The sequence below is a fragment of the Enhydra lutris genome, unplaced genomic scaffold (assembly GCF_002288905.1).
Source record: "Enhydra lutris kenyoni isolate GAN:26980312 unplaced genomic scaffold, ASM228890v2 scaffoldscaffold7, whole genome shotgun sequence".
Classification (NCBI taxonomy): Eukaryota; Metazoa; Chordata; class Mammalia; order Carnivora; family Mustelidae; genus Enhydra; species Enhydra lutris.
In genome coordinates this window covers 2,732,594-2,756,816 of record NW_019154091.1, presented here as the reverse complement: position 1 = coordinate 2,756,816, position 24,223 = coordinate 2,732,594, and the positions used below count along the sequence as shown (strand labels likewise).

At 36.6% G+C, this 24,223-nt stretch overlaps 2 protein-coding genes across 12 annotated transcripts in view; both read right to left on the bottom strand.

The window, feature by feature from the left end:
• LOC111142189 (WASH complex subunit 3) overlaps positions 1-5,064 on the bottom strand; it is a 127,377-nt gene extending 122,313 nt beyond the window's left edge. For all 8 annotated transcript variants that reach the window (XR_002640247.1, XR_002640248.1, XR_002640250.1 and 5 more), the window contains exons 1-2: positions 4,945-5,064; positions 4,241-4,339 (exon numbers count right to left, since the gene is read on the bottom strand). Coding sequence is in view for 4 of the 8 variants with exons in the window: in XM_022495199.1 (XP_022350907.1) it covers positions 4,241-4,339; positions 4,945-4,995 (150 nt within the window). In the remaining 4 variants the exon portion in view is untranslated. The remainder of the gene's footprint in view (positions 1-4,240; positions 4,340-4,944) is intronic.
• An 11,986-nt stretch (positions 5,065-17,050) lies between these two features.
• LOC111142195 (nucleoporin 37) overlaps positions 17,051-24,223 on the bottom strand; it is a 43,978-nt gene continuing 36,805 nt past the window's right edge. For 3 of the 4 annotated variants that reach the window (XM_022495212.1, XM_022495213.1, XM_022495214.1), the window contains exons 7-10: positions 20,344-20,525; positions 19,796-19,846; positions 17,824-17,917; positions 17,053-17,317 (exon numbers count right to left, since the gene is read on the bottom strand). In XM_022495212.1, the coding sequence (XP_022350920.1) occupies positions 17,204-17,317; positions 17,824-17,917; positions 19,796-19,846; positions 20,344-20,525 (441 nt within the window). In that variant the 3' untranslated portion in view covers positions 17,053-17,203. Of the gene's footprint in view, positions 17,318-17,823; positions 17,918-19,795; positions 19,847-20,343; positions 20,526-24,223 lie in introns of all 4 variants that reach the window. The other variant, XM_022495211.1, reaches the window with a different exon arrangement.

Genomic DNA, 24,223 nt, shown 5'->3' with positions numbered 1-24,223 from the left:
TAACAAGTCTTTCCCATCCACTTAACCATCCGCTTATCTTTGCTAAGGATTCAACAGACGAATGGATAAAGATATGGTCCATATATACAATGGAATATTATGCCTCCATCAGAAAGGATGAATATCCAACTTTTGTATCAACATGGATGGGACTGGAGGAGATTAAGCTGAGTAAATTAAGTCAAGCAGAGAGAGTCAATTATCATATGGTTTCACTTACTTGTGAAGCACAAGGAATAATGGAAGATACTGGGAGATGGAGAAGAGAAGTGAGTTGGAAATCGGAAGGGGAGACAAACCATGAGAGAATGTGGACTCTGAGAAACAAACTGAGGGTTTTGGAGGGTAAAGGGGTGGGGGATTTGGTGAGCCTGGTGGTGGGTATTAAGGAGAGCACGTATTGCATGGAGCACTGGGTGAGGTACATAAACAATGAATTTTGGAACACTTAAAAAATAAATTAAATTAAAAAGAAAAAAGCAAACCTGAAATATCTTGGTTTGGGACAATAAGGGAATTTGCAAAGTACCTGAAGTTTGCCAGATAAGCTGAAAATTTCTTGATTTATCACCCACCTATTTCTAAGGTGGTGTGTTTTATTAAAGTGAAAAAGAAGATGAAAGGAAGAAATATGGAGTTAATAGTTGAACATGGAAACAAAAATAAGATACTGTGGCTTTTCAGGTTTGTAAAATACCCAGTTTGCACTTCCAGTTCTCTAAAAGAGAAACATTTTAAAACAATGGATCCCTTGGTATATCACACTGGGTTGAATATGTCTTATAAGCCAGAAAGGGATGCAACTGATGGTTTTATTAAGCTTCACCTGACACTTAAGCCCAGCAGTTGTGAAAGTTGTAAAACCAGTTATGAAAGTTGTAGCAGTAAATATAGTTTTAAGCAAGATTATTTGGCTGAAGGTTAAGTCCAATGGTGTGCTTAAAAACTGGATGCAGATGATAAGCACGATAAAATTTTTTAGGTTATATGAGTATTCTCAGTAATTTTTCCTATTCCTTAAAGAATTTAGAAAAAAGAAATAGTTTGGATTTTTTTAATTTTTAATTAAAAAAATTTTTTTTTCTTTTCAGCCTAACAGTATTCATTATTTTTGCACCACACCCAGTGCTCCATGCAATACATGCCCTCCCTAGTACTTAAAAAATGATTAAAAACTCCATATTCTAGGGTTACAAGTCAGAGTCAAAATAACACATGTGATTGCCCTGTTTATAGAATACCTTTCACTTCAAAATTCATTATAAGGTTAAATTTCTGCTCAGTTTTATCTGCGATATGCATAGAACTTGCATTGCACTCCTCATTCCATTCCGTTTTAAATTTGCACACCCAATGGAATACCATAAGATTTTTCTGATTAGGGCCAGAAAAGAAATGCTAACTGGGGATTTGTGAAGGAAGAACTTTGTAACTTGGATCTGATTCAACTACTTTCCTTTCTCTGTCTTCCAACCTTTCTTCTTACCCTGGTTCCAGTCATCAGAAGAGTTACAAAGTACCCTGGTATTTTTTTAAAAGTTAAATTCTTCACTTTTCTTTTTATTAGAGAACTCTAAAACTAGTATTAGTGATGAAGAAAGAGCCCTAACCATTTGCTTCAAATTTACTTCCAGGTTGAGTTTAGCTGTGACTAAAGTTGTTATAATTTGGGTTTGGTTCAAACCAGATTATGGGAAAAACAAAAAACAAAACAAAACAAAAAAACCCCAGGTTTTTTCTTTTCCCCCAATTCACTTCCAATTTAAAAAAAATAACATCTGAGTTTCCTTTTTTGTTGAGGGAGACATAGTCATTTTGGCTTCTGTTTAAGGCTTTAACTAAACAAGGACCAATGAGTCTAATAGGTGCTATTAGCAAACAACAACCCATTTTGAAAAATCACTTTGATCTTAATTCAAAGAGAAAAAAAGGGCACTTGATGTTTGAACACATATATTATATCCTTGGGATTTATCATATCAAAAAAGACACCAAATGGACATGGCATACCAAAGAAGAGAATACAAATCTAAAAAATAAATTCTGAAATAGCTCATTACAGTCTCTTATTTGAAAATGATATAAACATGCCTCTCACCCAGATCAGAAGGTGCAATATAAAAGAAGAGTGAAACCTTTCTGGTTTTTCCTGTTATTAGGTGTGTGTGTGTGAGTGTGGGAAAGTAAGAATAGTGACTACAACTATAAATACCATACACACAAATATATGTTGATTGAATAAGGACTAAGTAAATAATTTAAATCTTTCTACATTTCAACTTCTGTATTTCTAAAAAATAGAAAATTGGACCTCTCTCAAAGGGTTGGTCTGTGATAACTGAATACATGTAGAACACTTAGCACAAAGCCTAGCACAGAGTAAGCACACAATAAATACTATTGTCATCACACCAAGCAAACAGTCTACAATTGACATAAATACCCAAACTGCTAAAATATGAATTGTAAATAATGAGTTAGGGTCAACTCTAGACTACCATTCATTAAGGATAAAAAGGCAATAAATTACCTTTAAACTTCATGGGTTTTTGGTCAAGAAACTTCTCTCTAGGATTCAGGAAGAGCTAGGGAATAGTGATACATTCAAAACAGTTGAGGGAAAGTTGAGAGAGAAACAGAAGGGGGTTAAAGAGTGAATCATGTGGCTTGGATAATGCATAAGCAATCATTAAAAAAGAAAGGATTATTGTTATATTTGATCTAGTCTCCAGTAGATAGCACTCACCACCCAGGCAGCAAAAATTATTAAGCACTGCAAAGGTGAGGGGCTACCCCTGCCTCAGGGCAGCTTACCGGAGTTGCTTTCATAGGTGTGTTTGCTGGTTACTGTTTAATTTTTTTTTTTTTTTTAAACCTGGTGATAAGGAGTATGGAGATGGAGTATTTGCTCTTTTCTGCTAACAATCCTTGAACTGATTCTCTCCACTCTACCTACCCTGGTATAAAAACTGAAGGACTAAATCCAGTAATCCTTGGTTTACCGCTCTTTAGTCAGTCAATTCTATATCCCATTTAGAGAGGCCTTGGTATGAGATAAAACCCATGGAAGCAAGCACCTAGCTCTGGGCCTGTTAGATGAAATATAATGAACTGAGTCCCTTACTTTATCAATTATCGTATCATATTTCACTTTCTTTTGTTTCAGTGAGAAGGCAGAAGAGATTCGGACTAGAGACTGCGAATTGGACAAAAATAACGGATGTTATACAATAAAAATATTTTCCTGTCTCCATACAATTTTTGTTAATAACAATACACCTAACAAAAACTACTTGCTGAACCTATACCTTATAAATAAAACAGAATGAATTAAATACTGTTTTAATTCATTCACCTGTGAATGATCTTGTTTTATTCCTTTTCCTCCTTTCTTATACCCAATTTCAACTCATGATTCTATTTCTTCCCTATTCCCTTTTCTTTTTAAGAAAAAAAACAAAACAAAACAGGGGTTGCTGAATCTGGTACCCAATCCTTAAGTAGTCATTTGCTGAAAGTATTTTTATTATTTTCATAATGATATTTGATACTAAAGTTATGTTTCCAGGCTACTTCCCAAACCACCTTTTGGATCAAGGAATGTTAAATAATTTTTTTTTAAAGATGTTCTTTCTTTCTCTTCCTTCCTTCCTTGCTTCCTTCCTCCCAATTTCCCTCTCTCCCTCCTCTCCCTTTCTTTTTCTTCCTTTCTTTCTTAGAGAGAAAGAGAGAGATAGAGCGAGCAGGGGGAGTGGCAAAGGGAGAAGTAGACTCCCTACTGAGCAGGGAGCCCAATGTGGGGGTTGATCCCCAGGATCCTGATCTGAGCCAAAGGCAGACACTTAACTGACTGAACCACCTAGGCACCCCAATAATTTTAATATAAACTGAAAACAATGTGTACTTAGAAATGTAAGACATTGGGGTAAAAGAAACAAGATTTCAAAGTAAAGAAATGGTTTTGACTGTGAAATCTTGGAATTCCTTTTATTCTCTTTAGTCCCATAAGCCTTAGTGAACTATCTCACAAAGGCCTCTTAAAAATTAATTCAGCAGAGGTGAATTGCAAGATTGATGATACAGAATCAGAGAGGATATAAGGTACGTTAACACAATAACTGGGTGACAAGAGGTGATGGTACATGAATATACAGACTGTAATTTTTGTTTTACTCATTTGCCACTTTTAAAAGTGCAAGATGATTTCTAGAGTACTCATTAAGCCAGTATCCAGACCTACCTCCTCACAAACTGTAGAAAAGCGGTTGAGGAACTGTACAGTGTGCACCACAAACTGGTTTAGAAATGCCACCGTTCTTTTCTGTTGAATAGCTGGCACCTGTGTTATGTAAAAACAAACACGATTTTCACAGGACAAAGTACACCGTGCAAACCCCTTGACGTCAATTTTATATATGTACAACCATCTATCTATCTATTTATCTATGTGTCCCTATGTTATAGGAGTTACTGGAAGTACAATGAATAGTCACTAACTTGTTTTTCTAAACTGTGGGGGTGGGGTGTCCGATGAGGACAGAAGTTGCGAAGTTTGAGAAAGGGCGTTGGATTCACAAGTGGGAACTTTAGCAGGTAAAGGCAACACACATAAACACACACACAAAAAAAACCTTGGGGGCTAAATAAAAGACGTGGGGTTAGAGGTCGCAACCTGCCTCTGCCGCCATCGTGTAAAACATGCGTAGAGCGACTCTGAACACGGGAAGCAAAGGCTGTGAAAGGCATACCACCCCCTTAGACGGATCAAGAGGGAACCCTCTTTAAGGCGAACTGCGGGACTCTACCCCCCGGAGAGCAGGACCAGAGAGGCCCGGGGCCAGGCACAGACTTGGATATGGAGAGATGGGGTGTCCCTGGGGACCGAGCGGCCCTTCCTCAATCTCCTCCCAGGTTGCCTAATATCAACTCGGTTTTTTTACAAACCTTGGTCAGGTCTATGCCTGACCCCATGAGAGGAAGCCCGTCCTCATCCATCTCCTCAGCGGGCGGGGGACTCAAGGCTCACGCACAAACCCCTCCCAGACGGGGCCCGCCCAACCCGGTAATAATGTTCAAACACCTCCCCCTAGTCCCCGCCTCCGACGCCCTTCCCACCGGAAGGAAACTCCTCCGCTCGCCAATCACTCGGGTGCTCCCGTAGAACCCGCCTCTTTACACGGCATTCTGGTATTGGTAGTTCAAATCTGGATTGTGACGTCAGACGCAGAGGCGCGGGGCGGCGCAAGGCTCCGGTTTTAGCAGTAAAGTCATAAAAAGGGAGCAAAACAACAACAAAAAAGAGAACACTGAGTCTGGTTGAGGTTATCTCTGCTTACCCCACTCTGTTATATAAATAGCTAAGTAATTCATTAATAAAAAAATACATATTTTGAAAACCTAAGTGCTGGATACTCTCCTAGGTCCTGTGGGGAATACAAAAATTGAATTTGCTGCACTGGGAGAGGTTTATGCCCTGAAGGAGGGGACAAAACTTGTTTCCTAAGGACTTAAAAACATGAAATAAAACGTCAAATGCTACAAGTGAGGCAAACGCCGATGGAAATGACACCCATTTAGATCATCAAAAAGATGGGAATTCATGGAAAGATTTCAAGCAGAAGCATGATGGGAGCGACTGAAGAGCTTTAAGGAGGAAAGTGTCATGATCTGAATTGTAGTTGAGGACAGTCGTTCTGTTTGGCATAAGATAATGAGAGTGACATGAGGGTAGCAGGCAAGCCCGGAAAAAAGTTACATAGCTGTAACAGTCAACGTTTTACTCCACTCTCCTTTACATTTAAACATCCATCTAGTTGTATGTCTTCTAGCTTCCTACAGCTTTTCAATCTATCTGTAATTTTCCAACTTTATGGCCACATCTCAAGTTCTAACATTGTCCAATGTTACTGCAATAGCCTCTTCCTGCCTCCATCTTTGGTCTCTCCAGCCTACACATTATATCTGTATAGTGATTATTTACAAAGACAAATCTGATTGTTACCCAGGATATACTTCTGTTTCTCTTTTCCCTCAGTTTAATGTGCTCACAAGGCCCTCTGCATGGCTCTTGCTCACCTCTCTAACCTCACTTCTCACTGTCTTCTCCATTTAACACCCCCCAAATGTCTTTACATTCTTGAAACCAGGAATTGCTGTGGGGCTTAAACATATTGTGTCCTTTGCCTGGAACAATCTCCTTTGTTCTCTGACCACCGCTGCCTGCCTAACTCCTACTTATTCTTATGTTCCTTTATCCTTGGTTTTCCAAGTTTGAAGACAATGTGCTTGGATGTCATTTTCTTTTTAACCTTCTTGAAGTTTGCTGAACTTCTCAGATCTCTGGTTTGATGTTTTCAATAAACTTTTGAAAGATTTCTTGGGCATTAATTTTTTCAAAAAAATGTTTTTTATGTCACATTTTTTTTTTCTGGGACTCCAAGATACATGTATGTTAGATCACTTGATACTGTCTACAGTTCATTGATGCTCTGCTCATTTTTTTCTCCCTGCGTTTCAGATCAGATAATTCTTATCAACCTATCTTAAGCTCACTGATACTTTGTTTTCTAGTGTTCAGTTTATTATGAAACTACTCACCCAATGAATTTTGATTTTAGATTTTTCAGTTCTAAGATGTCTGCTTTTAGGAGTTTCCATTTTTCTCCTAAAATTCCCTGCACCCTTCTTTCCCTGTGTGTGTTTGTGTGTGTATACACATTTCCCTGTATATTTATATATATATATACACATATATATATATATATACACACACACACATTTCCCTGTGTGTATATATATGTATATATATATTATATAAAAATATATATTTCCCTGTATATGTATATATATGCATATACATATATAGTATACAAATATATACACACACACATAGATATACTATATAAATATATATTTTTTTCTCTTTTTAAGAGAGAGAGAGGGGAGAGAGGGTCAGAGGGAGAATTCTCAAGCAGACTTCATGCCCAGCACAGAGCCCGATGTGAGGCTTGATCTCACAACACTGAGATCATGACCGGAGCCAAAATCAAAGAGACAGATGCTTAACCAACTGAGCCACTAAGAGGTCCCTCTCTGTATATTTTTAAAAACAAATTTATAATTATTATTTTCAAGTTCTTATCTAATGATTCCAATATCTGTTCACCTATTGCGTCTGCTTCTATTGGCTTTTTCTTGATTATGGGTTATGGTTCCTCCATTTGGGGATGTTACACATTTTTTTTACCTGGACATTGTGAAAAAAAAAAAAAAAAGGAACAGTGAAAATTAAGTGAGGAACTGAGCCTTCAGATTCCTTCACAAATTAAGTTGAACTGGTGCTGGGCTATAGTTTTAATTAGATTGAGTTCATGTGCAATTAGCCCAACTCCCGACCTCCTGCAAAGGATTGAGCTCTTTGATCTTGTCAATGTTTGAGTTGGAGGGAAGTGGTCTATGGTAGCAGAACATTTTGGTTCATCTTTGTATGCAACTTCAGCAAGGCCCTGGAATCTAAGCCCATGAGAATGTACAAGACTTCGAGTATTCTATTTACCAAAAGTAGTTCCTCTACTGCTGGCTTTTCTTAGCAATCTTAGGGGTAGGATATAGGCCTATGTGATTTGTTTTTGTGACTGGAGTCCTTTCAGGCCAAGTCTGTCCCACCAGTTTATACTGTTGTCAAAAAAAAAAATCTTAGCTGGTTTCTTCTTGACTCTGTAAAGTTCCCCAGAGTGTCACAGGCTTGCTCATCCACCTACTTGTACCTAGACCATACCCTTCTCCCTGAGTATGGTAATGTCACAGCTCTCTACTCACTTATGTCCCTCTAGACCTAGACATCTTGACAGAATTTAGCTCCTTAAGGTCTTATTTCATCTACTGCTTTCCAACAGCCCATGGAAAAGCATGATTTTTATTTTATCTGGTCACTTATTATTACCACATTTGTGAGAGGCTTTCTCTCATCTTTCTACATCCTAACTAGTAGCAGAAATCTTATCATCCTATCTATAGAGCAGCTTTCCCTGTTCCACCAACACTGGACCAACTGTCCCTCTGAATAATATGCTTCCATAGTATATTCTGCATTACTTTATCGTAGCACATTTTATACACTTGCCTGAATGCCCTACTAGACTATTAATTCAGGGCAGAGATTCTGACTGACTAAAAGCCTTAAGTAAGTATCTGTCGAATGACATTTGGGCCCAATGACCCTTGTGCTTCCATATCTTTCTTGATCTTCCATGAATCATTGATTTAGGCAGCACTCATGATTCCGGGTGAACTCAGTCACTCACCTAAGCTTGAGCAGAGTCCCCAACTGGCCAGCTTAACTTTTCTCTTCAGAGCTAGGAGAGGCTCCCAATGGGAGGAAAAAATAAAAAAAAAAACCAGACAGTCGCTTCATGGTTATGTATGTTATCTATAAATACCAGGCATGCATAGCTACAGTATAGAATTAAAGAAACATGAACAACTTCTCAGTTGCCCAGTTGACAAATTTTTTTTCGAAGTGGTTTCGTTTCTTAAAACAAAACAAAACAAAACACACACACACACACACACACACACACACACGAAATGCTAGCTGTGATTTCTAGTTAACAGAAAGAAGAGTAGCAGTTTCTCCCTGCCTTCTGGGATCCTTGATGATTACCGTTCATCAGTCAACCATAGCTCCTGACAGCAGTGCCATTCACAGTTTAAAAACTGAATTTCCAGGACTACTAAAAACAATTTATAGCTAGAAGTCTTGGCCAACTGCCAGAAATCCTCTGAAGTATGTAGTCCTTCCTCCAGGCTTTGACTGGAAATGATTACCAGATTTCATTTACTGTAGTCAATTTTGAAGGCAAAACAATAGATTGTAATGAATACTGATTTCAAAGGGCAGAGACCATATATATTACCCACATATATCCATTCAATAAAAAATCTTAAGAATGTTTCAACAGTTAACTTTGTTTTCATAGCAGATTACTAGAAAATAACTTATTTAATTTTATCAGGGATAAGGTCTTAGGTAGGCAAACAATGAGAATTGAGTTCTTCTTTTTCTTTTTCTTTTTTTTTTGTTTTAAAGATTTTTAAAATTTATTTAAGACAGAGAGTGATAGTGAGAGGGGGAACATAAGCACGGAGCAGTTGGAGAGGGAGAAGCAGGCTCCTGATAAGCAAGGAGCCCGATATGGGGCTCATGGTTGGATCCCAGGACGCTGCAATCATGAATTGAGTCCAACGCAGATGCCTAATGGCTGAGCCACCCAGAGGCCCCCTCCCATTTTTCTTTTGTATTTCTTCCTGCTCTGCTTCAGGATAAACAGAGGGATGTGGTGTTTCTTCACAGGAGTGGGAAAATAAAATTAAATGTCCCCTATTTACCCTCTCTGCCCTGTTCCTGATGAGTGATACAAATTGTCTATTGGAACTTGGCTAAGTGAAGGAATTCTAGCCTACAGATTTCATTTGTGTTAAGAATTTAATGTCTTGGCTACTTCTTTTAATAATTTGGCCTTTTCACACTTTCAGACTTAGAGTGTTAGGTTGTAGGCTTATATCCGATATGCAGGACCCTGGATTCTTGTCTGGAAAGCTGACTACCTTAAGAGATCTAATGATAGTTAGAGGGTTCCCAGTAAAACAGCACATAGCCTAGTGATGATCCTGCTTTCTCTGAGGGGACTTGGTGGTGGTGGGGAAGCTCTCACTGTTGCATTTGTACCTACCAGTTTTAATTTATGGAGGTGACTAAGTGATGACAGAGAGCAATGCTATTGAGAGTTTCTTACATTTCCCAAGAGAAGGGGGGCACACCATGCCACACAGGGTCTCAGGAAAAACCTCAGGAAAAACACCAGGTTTTGGTAAGGAAGCAAACAGAGGCAGGAGCTGGGGGAAGGTGTATGCCAGAGTCTTTATTGGGGTGTCTGTGGGAAAAGCAAGGTAGGGCAGGGGAAATAGTTTGAAGACTGGCTAGTGTGAATGATTGTGGTGAGCTTTGAGACACAGGAGCTGTCCCAAGCTTTGTGTACCTAGCCCTGAGTTGATATAGGACAGGGGAAGTATTGGCTTGGTGTACGAAAGTTAGATAAGGAGGTAGTTGGGGTTTCACTATTTTTAGGAATTAGCTAGTCATGGAAAGACAGTTTCTCAGGATTTATAAGGCCACAAATATTAGAGCTTTAAGAATACAGAAAATGAAAAAATATATAGTTAATACAATTGGCCTTGTGATGAATGGATGCTAAGAAGACAAATACAGAATCTAAGAAAACAGTAAGAGTACACACCTTTCAGTATGTGGATTTTAGGTAACAGTTTCAGCAAGGCACCTCGCTCCTGAGTCTAGAGTCTCATTCTATATCTAAAGTGATCAGAGGGGAAGGAGAAGCAAGCTAGGGGGAGGGTTTTGGAAGGGGTGTGTCTAATTACTACTCATCCACACTATCAACCAAACCTATTGTTTTAGTAACCACTGAAGCACTGTACCCCCTCTTCAGAGGAACTGATACCCCCCAAATTCGAAGTATCTTAACTTTCCTACCTTCTTTCAATTATTCATTACTCATTGATACCTAGCACATGCTATCATTATCTTATTGAGACCATGTGACATTGCCAACCTCTAATTTCTTTGAGACCCGAGGCTTTTTCCATTTCTTTATATTGGCTTACTGAATCTAAGAGCCATGCACATGTTAGTTAACATCTGCTTATTTTTAAGTTAAGAATTTATTATATAAGTGAAATATTTATCATGGAAAACTTAAAGAAAAAAGCATAGGAGGGAAAAATGTCACCCACAGTCACTCTTCTTAGAAGTTACAATTTTGTATTACCAAGGTCTTTTATCTTGAATTTACTAAGTCAGATTTTTTTCCTCATTGGTGGGGATATAAATGAATAAGCCTCAATCATGAGTCTTTGCTTAGCTTTGTACACCTTTTATAGCCCTCTGTCCTCTTCATAGAATAACCCTCTCCATTTATTTAAAAAAAAAAAAAAAAAAAAGCAGCCGATGATGGCACTATCAGCTGCTTCTAATTAACCTCCCCTGGCTGTTTCAGTAAATGACTCAGCACCTGGACTTCTTAAAGCAGTCAGGTTATTTTGAATCACAACCACATAAAATCACTTAACACTACTCTGGAAGTTCAACATCAACATTTCTTCTTGTAGTCTTATTTCTAGAGTCCAAATTGATCATGTTAGAACTTCTGCTATTATCCTTAAAAAAATTATCCTATAATCCTTTAAAAAAAAAATTATCCTTTAAAAGAAGGTATGAGCCAGTCAGTCTAGGAAAGTGGTTCACAATATTTTCCAGTATGAGAAGCCCTTTTTTAATAGAAAAAAATTTTGAGGAACTCCAGATGATTGTGGCTGGTTATTTAATATCCATTGAGTGAATAGATACACACTGTTGAGTATTTAAAATAGAAATATTAATTGGAAATGAGTGAACTATACTGGGAAATCCATCTTAAAATCCCAAATTTTCATTCAAAATAGCATTTTACTCCCTTTTATTTTCTAGACTAGGTTCTCTTAGTTTTTCTACAATACATCCTACCTTAGAAAGTCTTGCCTCTTATATATCACATAGGTAGGAATTGTTATTTTTGCTTTTATTTGAATTCCAGGGCTAAACCTGGGGGTCACATAATAGACATCAAGATGACAAGCACACCTTGATGTATCTGGGACCTTCTTAACCCTCTTCAAGATTCCTAAATGAGATCTTCAAAAGCCACTCTTGCTGAATTGGAGAAGGGTTCACTGGTAGGCTCATTCCTCCCACTACATGTTAATATTCTGGGGGAGGAAGAGGCTGTTGGCAAAACACCTGAAATCAACATATGCTAGAATTGTGTGGGCAAGTTTGATTTTGGGGGCTGTTTATATTATCTCAAGTACTCAGGAGGTCATGGCTTCAAAGGTTAAAGAGGATTCTGATAGTGGTAACATGAATATAATATTGAGAAACCCTTGCAATAATTCCATACTCTTCCATTTGCCATCAATATGTTGGGAAGCAACAACCCAGGACTTTGTAAAGATTATATACACTTATGAACATATCATAGTTATTGTGGCAGGTGTGTGGAATAATGGGGAAACACTATGTCAAAAACATTGATAGAATCTAGAAATACTCCATGGACTTGGGGTCTAATGTATTTTTGGGTAAGTCCAAGATGGAGTGAGACTTCTAAGCAGCTATGTATATGACCAGGTCCTATACTTGCCCAAAATAAAGTGCCAGAGAAATCTCACTTGAGTTCTATACATCTACAGATTTCTCCTAGGTACAGGCAATTGGGAGAGATATGACACATTAGCTGTTCACAATAGATTGTGGCACCATTATCCAACTCCCATGAGAATCAGCGCTACATAACATTTGGCAAACAAAATATTTTAAATTCCAGAGTCTAATCCTTAATGAAAAAAAAAAACAAAACAAAAACAAAACAAACCCACATTTTTCTGTGGTCTGAAAACCAAATGAGTTATTATACAATAATTACTATAAAGTATACCTGAGTTTTTTTTATCTGTAATGAACACCTGGATTTCATTAGTATCAGTGGAAGAAAGAATTAGCAATTAACCAAAGAAACATTAAATAAGAAAAGATGGCAAAAGTTCTTTAAAAGATAGCTTCTATTGGTCTGGTTTAAGCTAATGTTCACTAACAAAATAATTTCTTACAGTTATAGTTTAAATGAAAATGAACCAAAATGAACTAATTTGTTTAGACAGACTCCACCTTCTTTATCACCATGGTGTAATTTATGACTAGTTGCCTCTGGATTAGCAGTAACTTGTCTGGGGCTTATTTCCTTTATACACTGTCTCAAAAATAGAGATTTCCTATACCAGCATTAGAAAGCTCTTGAGATGGTTGCAGAGATTAACTGTAATTTTGGCCAGAGTCTAATCTTGTCTGAATTTGGCTCAGTAATAGGACAACAGCTGTGTTTATAAGAAAGATCAAAGTTTTGTGTTTAACCACCATTAGAAGCAAAGATACCAAAAAAAAAAAAAAAAAAAAAAAAAGAAGCAAAGATACCAGCAGCATTTATTGTCTTTTACTATAAAGAAAGGAAACAGGCATTCAACTCAATCTAGCACTAAAAATGCAGTTGGTAGAAATGCTTATTTCATATATCTTTAAATCTATTGGATTACTCGAAGTGTTCGCAAAGACTGAGAAACCTGGTGGCCTCTCCTTTTACTTACCATTGTTCATATGGATTTTATAAGCTTACATAAGTGCTACAAGTCCCAAGGTAAGAGTATTCTGTTAAAAATTAGTTGAGAAGGCAAATAGCAATATAACAAACACATAAGTTAAACAGAAACAAGCCGATTCAAAGAAAATTTCCAGGCAAATGTAACTTGATCCTACATAGAGGCAACAATTGTTTTTACTAAGGTAGTTCAAAGAACAGCTGAAAAGGTCAGAAAGGAGATTCGGTGCTTTTGATTTCCCATGAAGTCTGTATCCATGCATGCAAAAGAAATTGGTTATGTTGAATCTGAGTAATGGATATGTCATCAAATGCGTATTTGTTTTTCCTTTTGTGAAATGAGATCTTCAAAGCTGATATCTTAATTATTTTGTTGTGTTACTGTGCTTAGTTAACAAATGGTTGCTATAAATTAAAGTCATGTTAATAACAACAAAACTTCTACCTATGTTTTAAAAGGCATATTTCTTTAAATGTATAATTAGAAACGAATGTTAGCTGTTTTGAAATTCTTTCCCAATGCCTGTTAAAATAAATGTTTTTGAATCAGCAAGGTGTTAGATTAAAGAAACAGAGTGTTCTCTCCTGTCCCTGTTACTGAGCACACCGACAGCTTGATAAAGATCTATTGGAACAGAATGTTGCTTCTGAGGACTTGACTATGCTCTCATGAGGAATATGTGGAAATGGACCATCATAATGGTGATTTTACTTTGCACATTTTATTTGACTCAAAACTGAGGCTACTATTGGTATCATATAAAGTTGAGTTGAGTTTAACTTTCTGAGCTACAGAAAAACATGGGGAATAATCTGGAGCAAATACTTGTTCGCTCCTCAGAAATCAGTCTTGGGCACAATACTTTCTCATAACTTTCCCAATCAGCATTTCTGGGATAATGTCAGATTTTGGACAATTACAAAAAACCAGACACAAATGTGCAAACCAGATTTCAATTTCTTCTTCACTGACATGAGATTTAAAACAGCAACAGAAACATTTCTAGGTCAGTGTCAATATGCAGTCACAAATTACCAAAGAAACAAACTGGAGTGCATGGGTGTGTGATTTTGTGTTTTGGCATGGGAGAGACATTGAAATATTCACAGTGTACAAGCCAAATCATAAAAATAAAATGGGACTTATGATCCCATCATTTTGAAAGAGTAGGATTTGGTTCTGACATCTTGCAGATTTGTGATATCCTGACTTTTGCTTCAACAATCCTAAATAATACGAGTTTTAGAACTTTTTTTTTCCTTTCCACAATGTTTGTAAGTGAAGCAATCCTCAGATAAACTTATTTTCCACAGAAGAAAAACCCTCTTAGCCATACACAAACACAGAAAAACTAAAACTATGGGATACATACACATACACAAAAGCAGAACTCATGGTATTTGTCAGGGATTAGAAGTTATGACCAATAAAAACTCCCCATTAAACACTGCCTCCTGTGTTAGTCTAATTTAGTTTACTAAGAACAAAGTTTTTTAAAGAAAAAGAGTATCATTACACCATTTAAAGTAATTGAACACAGTAAAGTTTAACAAATGCTTACTCAGGATAATGTGAATACTGCTCCTAAAGCTAAGAGGTAAAAATATTCCTCTCATTTCTCGAGACTTTAGTGTCATCATAGTCACCATATTTACAAGTGAAACAACCATTTTGTCTTCTTAAGGATAAAACTTCCTGCCTCTCGTTGGCAGGAATCCATAAATTTGGTACTTATACAAGCACCATGGGTTATCTTTTCCCAGGACAGTGGTCTTACTGGGTTAATTTCTTCAGATAACTTATATTTGGATAAGTCCTCATTCCAAAGAACCCATTTCCTAAACACCCCTACCTTTTCACTCTCCAACCTTAATCATAACCCACCCAATTCCTAAGTCAACTTTCCTAAGTATAAGACAATTTTCAAATACACTGGCTCAATCTGTCATCCCAATATGCATTCCTTATTTTTGGGACACATCCTGAAATGATCAATCTTTACAAATTCTTTTACCTATCCTGATGCTTTTACAGTTTTCTGTCCCATCACAATCACAGAGATTGTTAAAAGGAAGTATGTCCCAATTCCCTGCCCTTTGCCTTTTTGAGTTCCGATCTGCTTATGAAGGGGTAAAGGAAACTATTTCTTGCATTTGGTAATAATATTTTATTGTATCAAATAAACTGACTTGGAAATTGCTTATGCTATTCAATCTTTTCATCTTACTTTAATCATGTTTAACAGTTTATACCAAATATCTACATGATTACAAAATTTCATTGCACTAAAAAAAATTACCTGCAACATTTCTCTTAAAGCTCATTTTCTTGATTCTATAAGATACATATTAGACATCTTATGAATAAAACACTTGATTAAAAAACATTCATTGGCATTCTTAATTAAAAATAACACTAAATTCCTCAAAATTAGGAAATGTACACCTCTGAAATAAATTAATAATACCTACAAATCCCTGAACTGTGAGGCAGATATTTTAGGTGTTTTTATTCACATTAATTTAAGCCTCAAGATAACTCCATGAGACAGTGATTCCTATTTTCATTTTATGTGAGGAAATGCAGTTGCAGAGGGCATTAATCCGCAAGGACACAGAGTTTGTAGGAACTAATTTTCCTCTATACTTGGCTGACAAACAGAACCATAATCTTTTACTCTTCTGAACACATCATGATGTGTCACAGAAACACTATATGGCTGCCCTGCACAATGCTAACTTCAATGGTCTTGAGAGGGAATACAGTTCTATTGCCACTAGGTGCCATCTCAAAAATATTTCAGTGGTAAAAATGGTGAAGATTCATAAAAGGCAAAGGCTGTCGAGATTAAATTATAATTCATTTTCAAGGTAAGCTTTATCCCATACACCATAAAGAACTTCTAAAAATATTGAGATGTCGAGTCAAAAGAAATTGGCAGGGGCACCTGGGTGGCTCAGTTGGTTAAGCATCTGCCTTTGGATTGGGTCATGATCCTAGGGTTCTGGGATCGAGCTCTATGTCAGGCTCTCTGCTCAGCGGGGAGTCTGCTTCTCCTCCTCCCTCTGCTGCTCTGCCTACTTGTGCTCTCCCTGTCAAATAAATACATAAAATAAAAAGATTTAAAAATAAAGCAAAAACAAAAGAAATTGGCATATAGTAAACAGGGTTGAGTAAATCAGTCACATTTCTAAGAAACTGAAAATCAATTTTTTAAAAAAGTTTTTATTTATTTATTTATTTGTCAGAGAGAGCATGAGCAGGGGGAGTGGCAGGCAGAAAGAGAAGCAGGCTCCCTGCTGAGCATGGAGTCCTGTGCGTGACTCAATCTCAGGACCCTAGAATCATGACCTGAGCAGAAGGCAGATCATTAACTGACTGAGCCACACAGGTATCCCTAAAAATCATTCTTTATATTAAATTGAATAATAATCACTTATAATTACTGAAGAAGTTGTATGACACTTACACATACAGAATGCTAACAAAAATGGATACACCCACACATATACACTGAACCACTTCCAGAGTAACACTGAAAGGAAAGACCTTTTCTTACTTTTGTAAATGTTTGTGTCTCTGAGAATTAGGAAAACAGCATATATTTGAAATATAGAGGACAGGATATACTTTGGGTAATCCTGTGATAAAATCACAAATATATATGTTTCCCTAGTTATCTCTTTTCTAGAGCTGCTGAGTTAATTATAGTCTCAAAAGATGATTTAAAAAAATGTGTATGTGTTATGTATGTATACATACACACATAAAGAACAGAGTAGGCAAATGACTTTTCAAACCATTAATATTTTATTTAACAGAAACAACAATTGGGACACTTCTAGAGTTTACAGTGTATTTGTTACAAAAATAAGAAATTCTCCAAAATATGTATTAAAAATACAAAGTTTATGGATCTAAGGTACACAGAAAATTTGTTTTACATTTCAGTCACCCAAAACAACAGCTTGTGGTCTCCTCCAATTGCACACAGTGGGAGAGTTCTATGCCAGGAAAGGCCAGATCCGACGGCTACAGAACCAATGAGGACAGGCTACAAAATATGTGAAGAATTTAAGAAACTTATTAAATCACCAAAGTTAATAAAGTAAAAACTACCCCTCAAAAATAAGAAATGCATCGATAAACTGTCTTTGGTTAACATAAAGGAAACAGAATTAAAAATATGCTCCCTCATAGGTGAAATACACATTATTTGCTTGTAGCTGGCTAGAATGAAGGATACAAATAATCTAAGAATAACTGATTTAGCTTAGACTTAAACATTTTTGTAGCCTAAACCAATCAAGTGAATAAATTATTATATTTAAATGAAGAAAGAAATACAGAAGAAATAAAATGCTTCTCACATGAATACTAGGAAGAAGGTCTGCTACCACTGGTGATTTAAACACCAAAAATGCTTTCTCTTTCCAATTTAAGCAGATAAGACATTCACAAATGTCTTCAGTTACACATTACAAATTTGGGGGCTATGAGTAAAAAAAGTAGAAAACATGAATTTAAAAACACATATGCCACAAACCAACTCCAAATTACCTGAGGGTGTCCTAAATGATGAATTTGAAACTGGCTTGCAATTTTGCCAGGATAACCAGTGGTTGCAAACAAGTTCTCATTAATTGTGGACCACCTAAGAAAAGACAAAAACACTCATAGTACCCTAGAGATAACTATGAACTTTTCTAAAACTATTTTTTTTAAAGATTTTATTTATTTATTTGACAGACAGAGATCACAAGTAGGCAGAGAGGCAGGCAGAGAGAGAGGAAGGGAAGCAGACTCCCTGCTGAGCAGAGACCCTCCCAATGTGGGGCTTATCCCAGGATCCTGGGACCATGACCTGAGCCGAAGGCAGAGGTTTTAACCCACTGAGCCACCCAGGCACCCCTCTAAAACCATTTCTTTTTGCACAAAACCAATAATTTTATAAGTCTAAATTGTTAATACAATTTTATAATTCGACTGGAAATTTCTGCTAAGTTGGCTATAAATATTTTCTCATTTTGTGAATATTAAATGCTTACCATGTGCCACTTGGTTAAGTTCCAAAGTTACACAAAGTTAGCAGTTCCTTTCTTAAAACCAAAGGAGACAGTGTGGTGGGGATATAAACAAGGCATCAGATAAATATAAAGTATTTCACAGTGCAATACATTAAAAAAATTAATATCCTTATTGACATTTGCTAGAAAAATTAGTTATAAATTCATGTATTTAAACACCTAGAATATTTATATATCTGATTACTTAAGTTTCAAGATATCTTAGACATTGAAATATAGTAAGTTAATGAATCAAAAAGTGTTAATATAGCTCCAGCAACATGCCTAGCAGTATAAGTGGAGTGGGGAAGATACACGAAAAAAAAAAAAAGGATTTGTTGACCAAAAAAAAAAAAAAAAAAAAAAAAAAAAAGGCTAAAGTCTAATTAATATTTTTATTTGGGCAGACATTACTAGTTACTGTCCAATAGCCTTTCTGCCCTTCTTCCATGCTAACTGAATCCCAACTACATTCCAACAGTGTGACTGACCAGAAGGGGATGATATGTACTGATAGCAATCCCTAATAAAAGAGGATTGCTCCTTCTTTTCCTCTTTGGACAAGCTTATATGCGGCTATGACGCCTGGAACTCCAGTAGTCATCTTGTGACCGTGAAGCAATAAGCCGGAAGCGGCCACTGGGGACACAGAGGGAAAGGGCTGAACTCCTGTTGGCACTGATGAGCTACTGAGCCAATCCTGAGAATGCCTCCTTCAGAAGCCATCACGTCTCTGTTATGTGCTCAAATTTTTTAAATCAGAGTGCATCTTACAATCTATGGCATCTTACATTTTAATGAATATATATATTTTTAATGTGTACAAAAAATGATGTTGTCCCCAAGTCCTATAATTTTATTGGGGGTATTTTAGATTTGATGAAATACAGCATATAAGAAATACACTACTTGTTTTAGTCTTGGTTAGAAAGTTTTCATGTTACTTCAAGTTAAAAGCACCCTAATAACTACACTGTACAATGAAATACTAGGCAAAGGTCAATGAGAAAGAACAAGGTAGACATGTATATTAATTTTAGTAGGAAAAAAGTCACAGATACATAATACAGTGTGTTCTCATTTAAAGCACAACAATGACACTTATATGCATAAACGTGGGCCCACCTACATTTTACAACTTTATCAAAACAAAATATAAGGAAGCATATACTCCAGATTGTTGGAGTGGTATTTGTTGAATGGTAATGTGTTTTGTATTTTATAAAGTTCTTCAAAGAAAATACTGGAAAGTGAATCACTCCCTTACCCAGACCAAAAGACAAAAGCAAAAGACTTAGTTAGGAAAGCAAAACAACCATTTATAAAACAATCAGAAAACAAACGCCAAAATATCCCCAACACCTCAGTGCAAAGGAGAGGATTGGGAAAGTATGGTGACATAGCATGTGACAAAGTAACCAAATTAAAAAAAATTAAATATAACTTGAACAAAAATGTTACATTACCTGAATAAGCAGGCTTGATCCATGTGGACAGGTCTCTTATCTTGAGGATAACTGAAAGGTAACATAACGTATTTTATGAATTTATGTGCTGGTCTCAAATAGAGGAAACTAAATTAAGGTTTTAATGGCATTTTCTCTTTAAAGGACACAAGGCCCAATGTACTTAAACTGTCACAAAATTCTAAATAAGCACTGGATTAACATAGATGAAATACAGAGATAGAGACATAGAGACAGACATGATTTAGAACTGTTACAGAACACCATCATTCAAGTCAATGTTTTTCTTCTTCTTTTTTTTAATGTAAATAAACATTGCTCAAAGATTTTTTTCTTTGTGTTGTTCTTCCTGGGTTACTCTCAAAGTAAATCTGCAAAGCATGGGCATCTATCTCTCTTATGTAAAAACCCATAGCTCTGGTCCTTTTGCAAGATAGACTTGTTTCTGCTCTATAGTGAGGCTCAGGTATACAAGAATGGCTCCATGGAACAGTCAGCAATAGTGACTGACTTTTTGGGTATGCAACAGACAGCTGTTAAGGAAGTACCTGGATCGAGTAATATCCCAAATTAACCAATCATTTCCTGCAACAGCTCCAACTTTGAAGGTATTTTTTAAGCACCAATGGGCTGACATTAATGGCATCTGTTCTGATTCAAGAGATAAAATAGCCTGTTGAGTCAAAAGATCATAAAACCGGATTGTTCCATTCTTCTCTGCAACCATCAGCTGTAAGACAGGACAGAAAAAAATTCACCTAATTCACTAGCCAAATCTGAGGCAGAAATTCAAAATTACATATAATATGTAAACATCAGCATATATTACAAATGGGACATCAAATGAAATAGGAGAGGCCTATGTAAAAATCTCTGTCAAATATTAAAAAACTCAGAGAAAACTGGTGAAAGAAAGACCCAGGAAAGTTGAGTACAATTTTAAATGATGATGTATGGTTACTAGGAAAAAATAAGTCCAAAGAATCATTCTGGGGAAAGTTATAGCTTTAAGTTATGTTGTCTAGAAAGGATAGCTAAGTGTGTATTTCTCAACAGAGCTATATTATGTGTTACACATCCTTATGTGATGTGAGATTGTTTCCAGAATGAAAGGAAGCATGGCGTTAGGAGCACAGACTGACCAGGGGAGCAACGCTGCTTCCTTCACTTAAAAGCTAAATGGTCAAATTACAAGTCTTCGATTGGCAGCTTTCTCCTTTCTAAAATGTGTATGTGAGGATAAGAATAGCTACAGCATTGTTGTGGTGATTAAATGAGTATTATAGGGGGATGCCTGGGTGAGCATGTGACTCTTGATCTCGGGGTTGTGAGTTCAAGCCCCATAAGTTAGGTATAGAGATCATCACTTAAAAAAAATAAAATCTTAAAAAAGTAATACATGTAAAGCACCCAGTACTATGCTTGTCACAAAGTAGCCACTCACTCAATAAACAGTACTCTTCAATATTTCCTTTATTCTAAAATACTAATGATTTAAGATGTTGAATAATGAACTTGTCTGTTTCCTTCCTTCCCTGATCCCTCTCTTCTTCCTTCCCTTCCTATCTAAGAAATATTTTTTTAAAAGATTTTATTTATTTATTTGACAGATCACAAGTAGGCAGAGAGGCAGGCAGAGAGAGAGAGAGGAGGAAGGAGGCTCCCTGCTGAGCTTAGAGCCCGATGTGGGGCTCGATCCCAGGACCCTGGGATCATGACCTGAGCTGAAGGCAGAGGCTTAACCCACTGAGCCACCCAGGCACCCCTCTAAGAAATATTTTATCAATGTAAAAATAATTATAAGATAAATTTCCATTTTATAAAATATTAACATATGAAAAAATTCATTTCTTAGACTCAAAGAAGCAAGGCATTAGGATACCTATTTGTGGGAGTTAAGGTAAAGAGATTGCTATGAATAGATATGTAGCTGTTGCCCAAATAAAATAGCTTAAAGACTCCCTACATTTTCTGTAAAATTCTTACTTTTACAGAATATTCTTGTAATTCTGATTATATTACAGTGCAAACATTCCTGAAGGTGTGAAGTACCAGTGGTGGCCTGGAAAGAATGAGAGACTTAGTGTCAATAATCCCGGTTTCTACTAATCTTTTGAGTGACCTAGAGTTTGCTTTTTTCCTATCTGTGAAACGCGGGATAATTACACCAGCCTCAAGATGTTTCCATACAGCTATAATGTGATATTGTAATTAACAGTATTTTCCTAAACCCATAAAACACCATTAAAGTATTGTTACTACTTCTAGTAAGACAGATCATGTCTGGCGTGGGACTACAGGCAGTCATTCTATTATTCATCATCTAAGAGATCTTTACTGAGCATCTACCTCCACCTTCCCCCACTGCCCACACACAGAGTTGAGTCTTATTATTCATGGTTGGTAGAGCCTATTAAGTTGCTGTGAACGAGGAATTGGTGAATACTGAACATTGATCCTAGGGGAAATAAAGTGTTTGGTTCTTGTGAGTCTCTGGGCATATCATTTTTTGTCAACTGACCAATGCATAATCTGGTTTTATGTATGTTTAAAGATACCATATTTCATATATACTGATTCATTAACATAGTGAGAACTCAGAACCGTGGTGCCCAGGTGGTACAGTCAGTTAAGTGCCTGACTCTTGGTTTTGGCTCAGGTCTGATCTCAGGTTCTTGAGATCAAGCACCGCATCAGGCTCTGCACTCAGTGTGGACTGTGCTTGAGTTCCTCTTTTTCTCCCTATGACCCTCCCTGACCTCTCTAAAATACAATGAACAAGGGACGCCTGGGTGGCTCAGTTGGTTAAGCAGCTGCCTTCGGCTCAGGTCATGATCCCAGCGTCCTGGGATCGAGTCCCACATCGGGCTCCTTGCTCATCAGGGAGCCTGCTTCTCCCTCTGCCTCTGCCTGCCATTCTGTCTGCCTGTGCTCGCTCTCTCTCCCTCTCTCTCTGACAAATAAATAAATAAAATCTTAAAAAAAATAAAATAAAATACAATGAACAAATCTTAAATAAAACAAAACAAAACCCCAAACCCAAACCTCACAGTCAACAGCACTATAGCTCATGCTTGAATAAAGCTTATCTAACACCATATTATTTTCTCCATAAAGCACATCACTGCCTTCTGGCACTTAGGAACTCTAGATTGCACTTTAGCACTTATGCTTTATGCTTGGGGGACCATTTTACATGGTGAAATCACTAACAAAAAGCACAAAAACGTGCACAAAAATAGACCACAAATAGGACACTTCTTTAGAGTATGAGAGCTAAAACAAGAAGGCAGAGCGCTGGCCTCATTCAGCCTTAGCTGGAAATGTGCACATTAGTCGACTCAAATTTCTTATTGCTCTGAGCATGTCTGCAACTGTGAAATGCCATGAGTACTGATTTTGGGGTTATAAATAAATTTCAGTGAGTAGATGAACTTGCAGATACAGAATCTGTGAATAATGAAGATGAATTATATACAATACATAGTATTTATGCAAAATACTATGCTAATTTCAACAGAAGTCAAAAGTAAAAGATGATCTTTGATATAAAGAAATTTCCCAACTAGAGAAGAGAATTAGGGAAAAAAACTGACCACAGAATATAAATAGAATATGGGTAGTCTTTCCAATTATGGGATTCTTAATAGAAAAGGTAGAATTTAAAACTATTCTCTAATAGGCAGAATGTTAAAATAATACTAATTCTACTACTAACAACATCAGGTCAGTGACATATACAACAAAAACAAATGCAACATTGAGCTTTATATGCCCTGCCTTACTGAATCCTCATAACCACTGTATAAAAAATTACTGTCATTAATCCCATTTTTCAGAAGAGGAGACTGAGGCACAGAGTGACAAAGGTAACTTGTTGAAGTCTCACTGCTAGCCTGTGGCAGAGCCTGCAACTGCACTCATCAATAAAAGTGAAGCTAATAACAGTACCTATTTCATAGTATGGTATGAGTTAATATATGTGAAGCACTTAGAACAGTCTTAGCACAGAACAGGCTAAAAAAAACACATTTGTTATTATTATAGGTTGAAGTCAGATTGAAAACTCAGTTCTTAGTTATTTATCTTTTTTAAACTGTGCTCAATTGTAATGATAGATTTTTTTTATTTTTTATTTTTTTGGTTGAAAGCAGATAGAGTAAAAAAGTTAAGTAAGTTTGAGAACTGCTAGAGCTAAAAAATTTACAGGGGAACTTTTCCTTTAGGACTTCTCAGAACTATAAACAGTATGCACTGAATTTTTAGAGGGAATATATCTTTTGTAGCACAGAACACTAGTACTTGAATCAGAGTAAGCTCAAATCTTTGACTGTGTGGCCTTGGACAAATGACTTATTAACTTTTCGGTGTTTCAGGTTTTCTTATCTATAAAATGGACAGAAAAATGTTACCAACCACAGAGTGTTT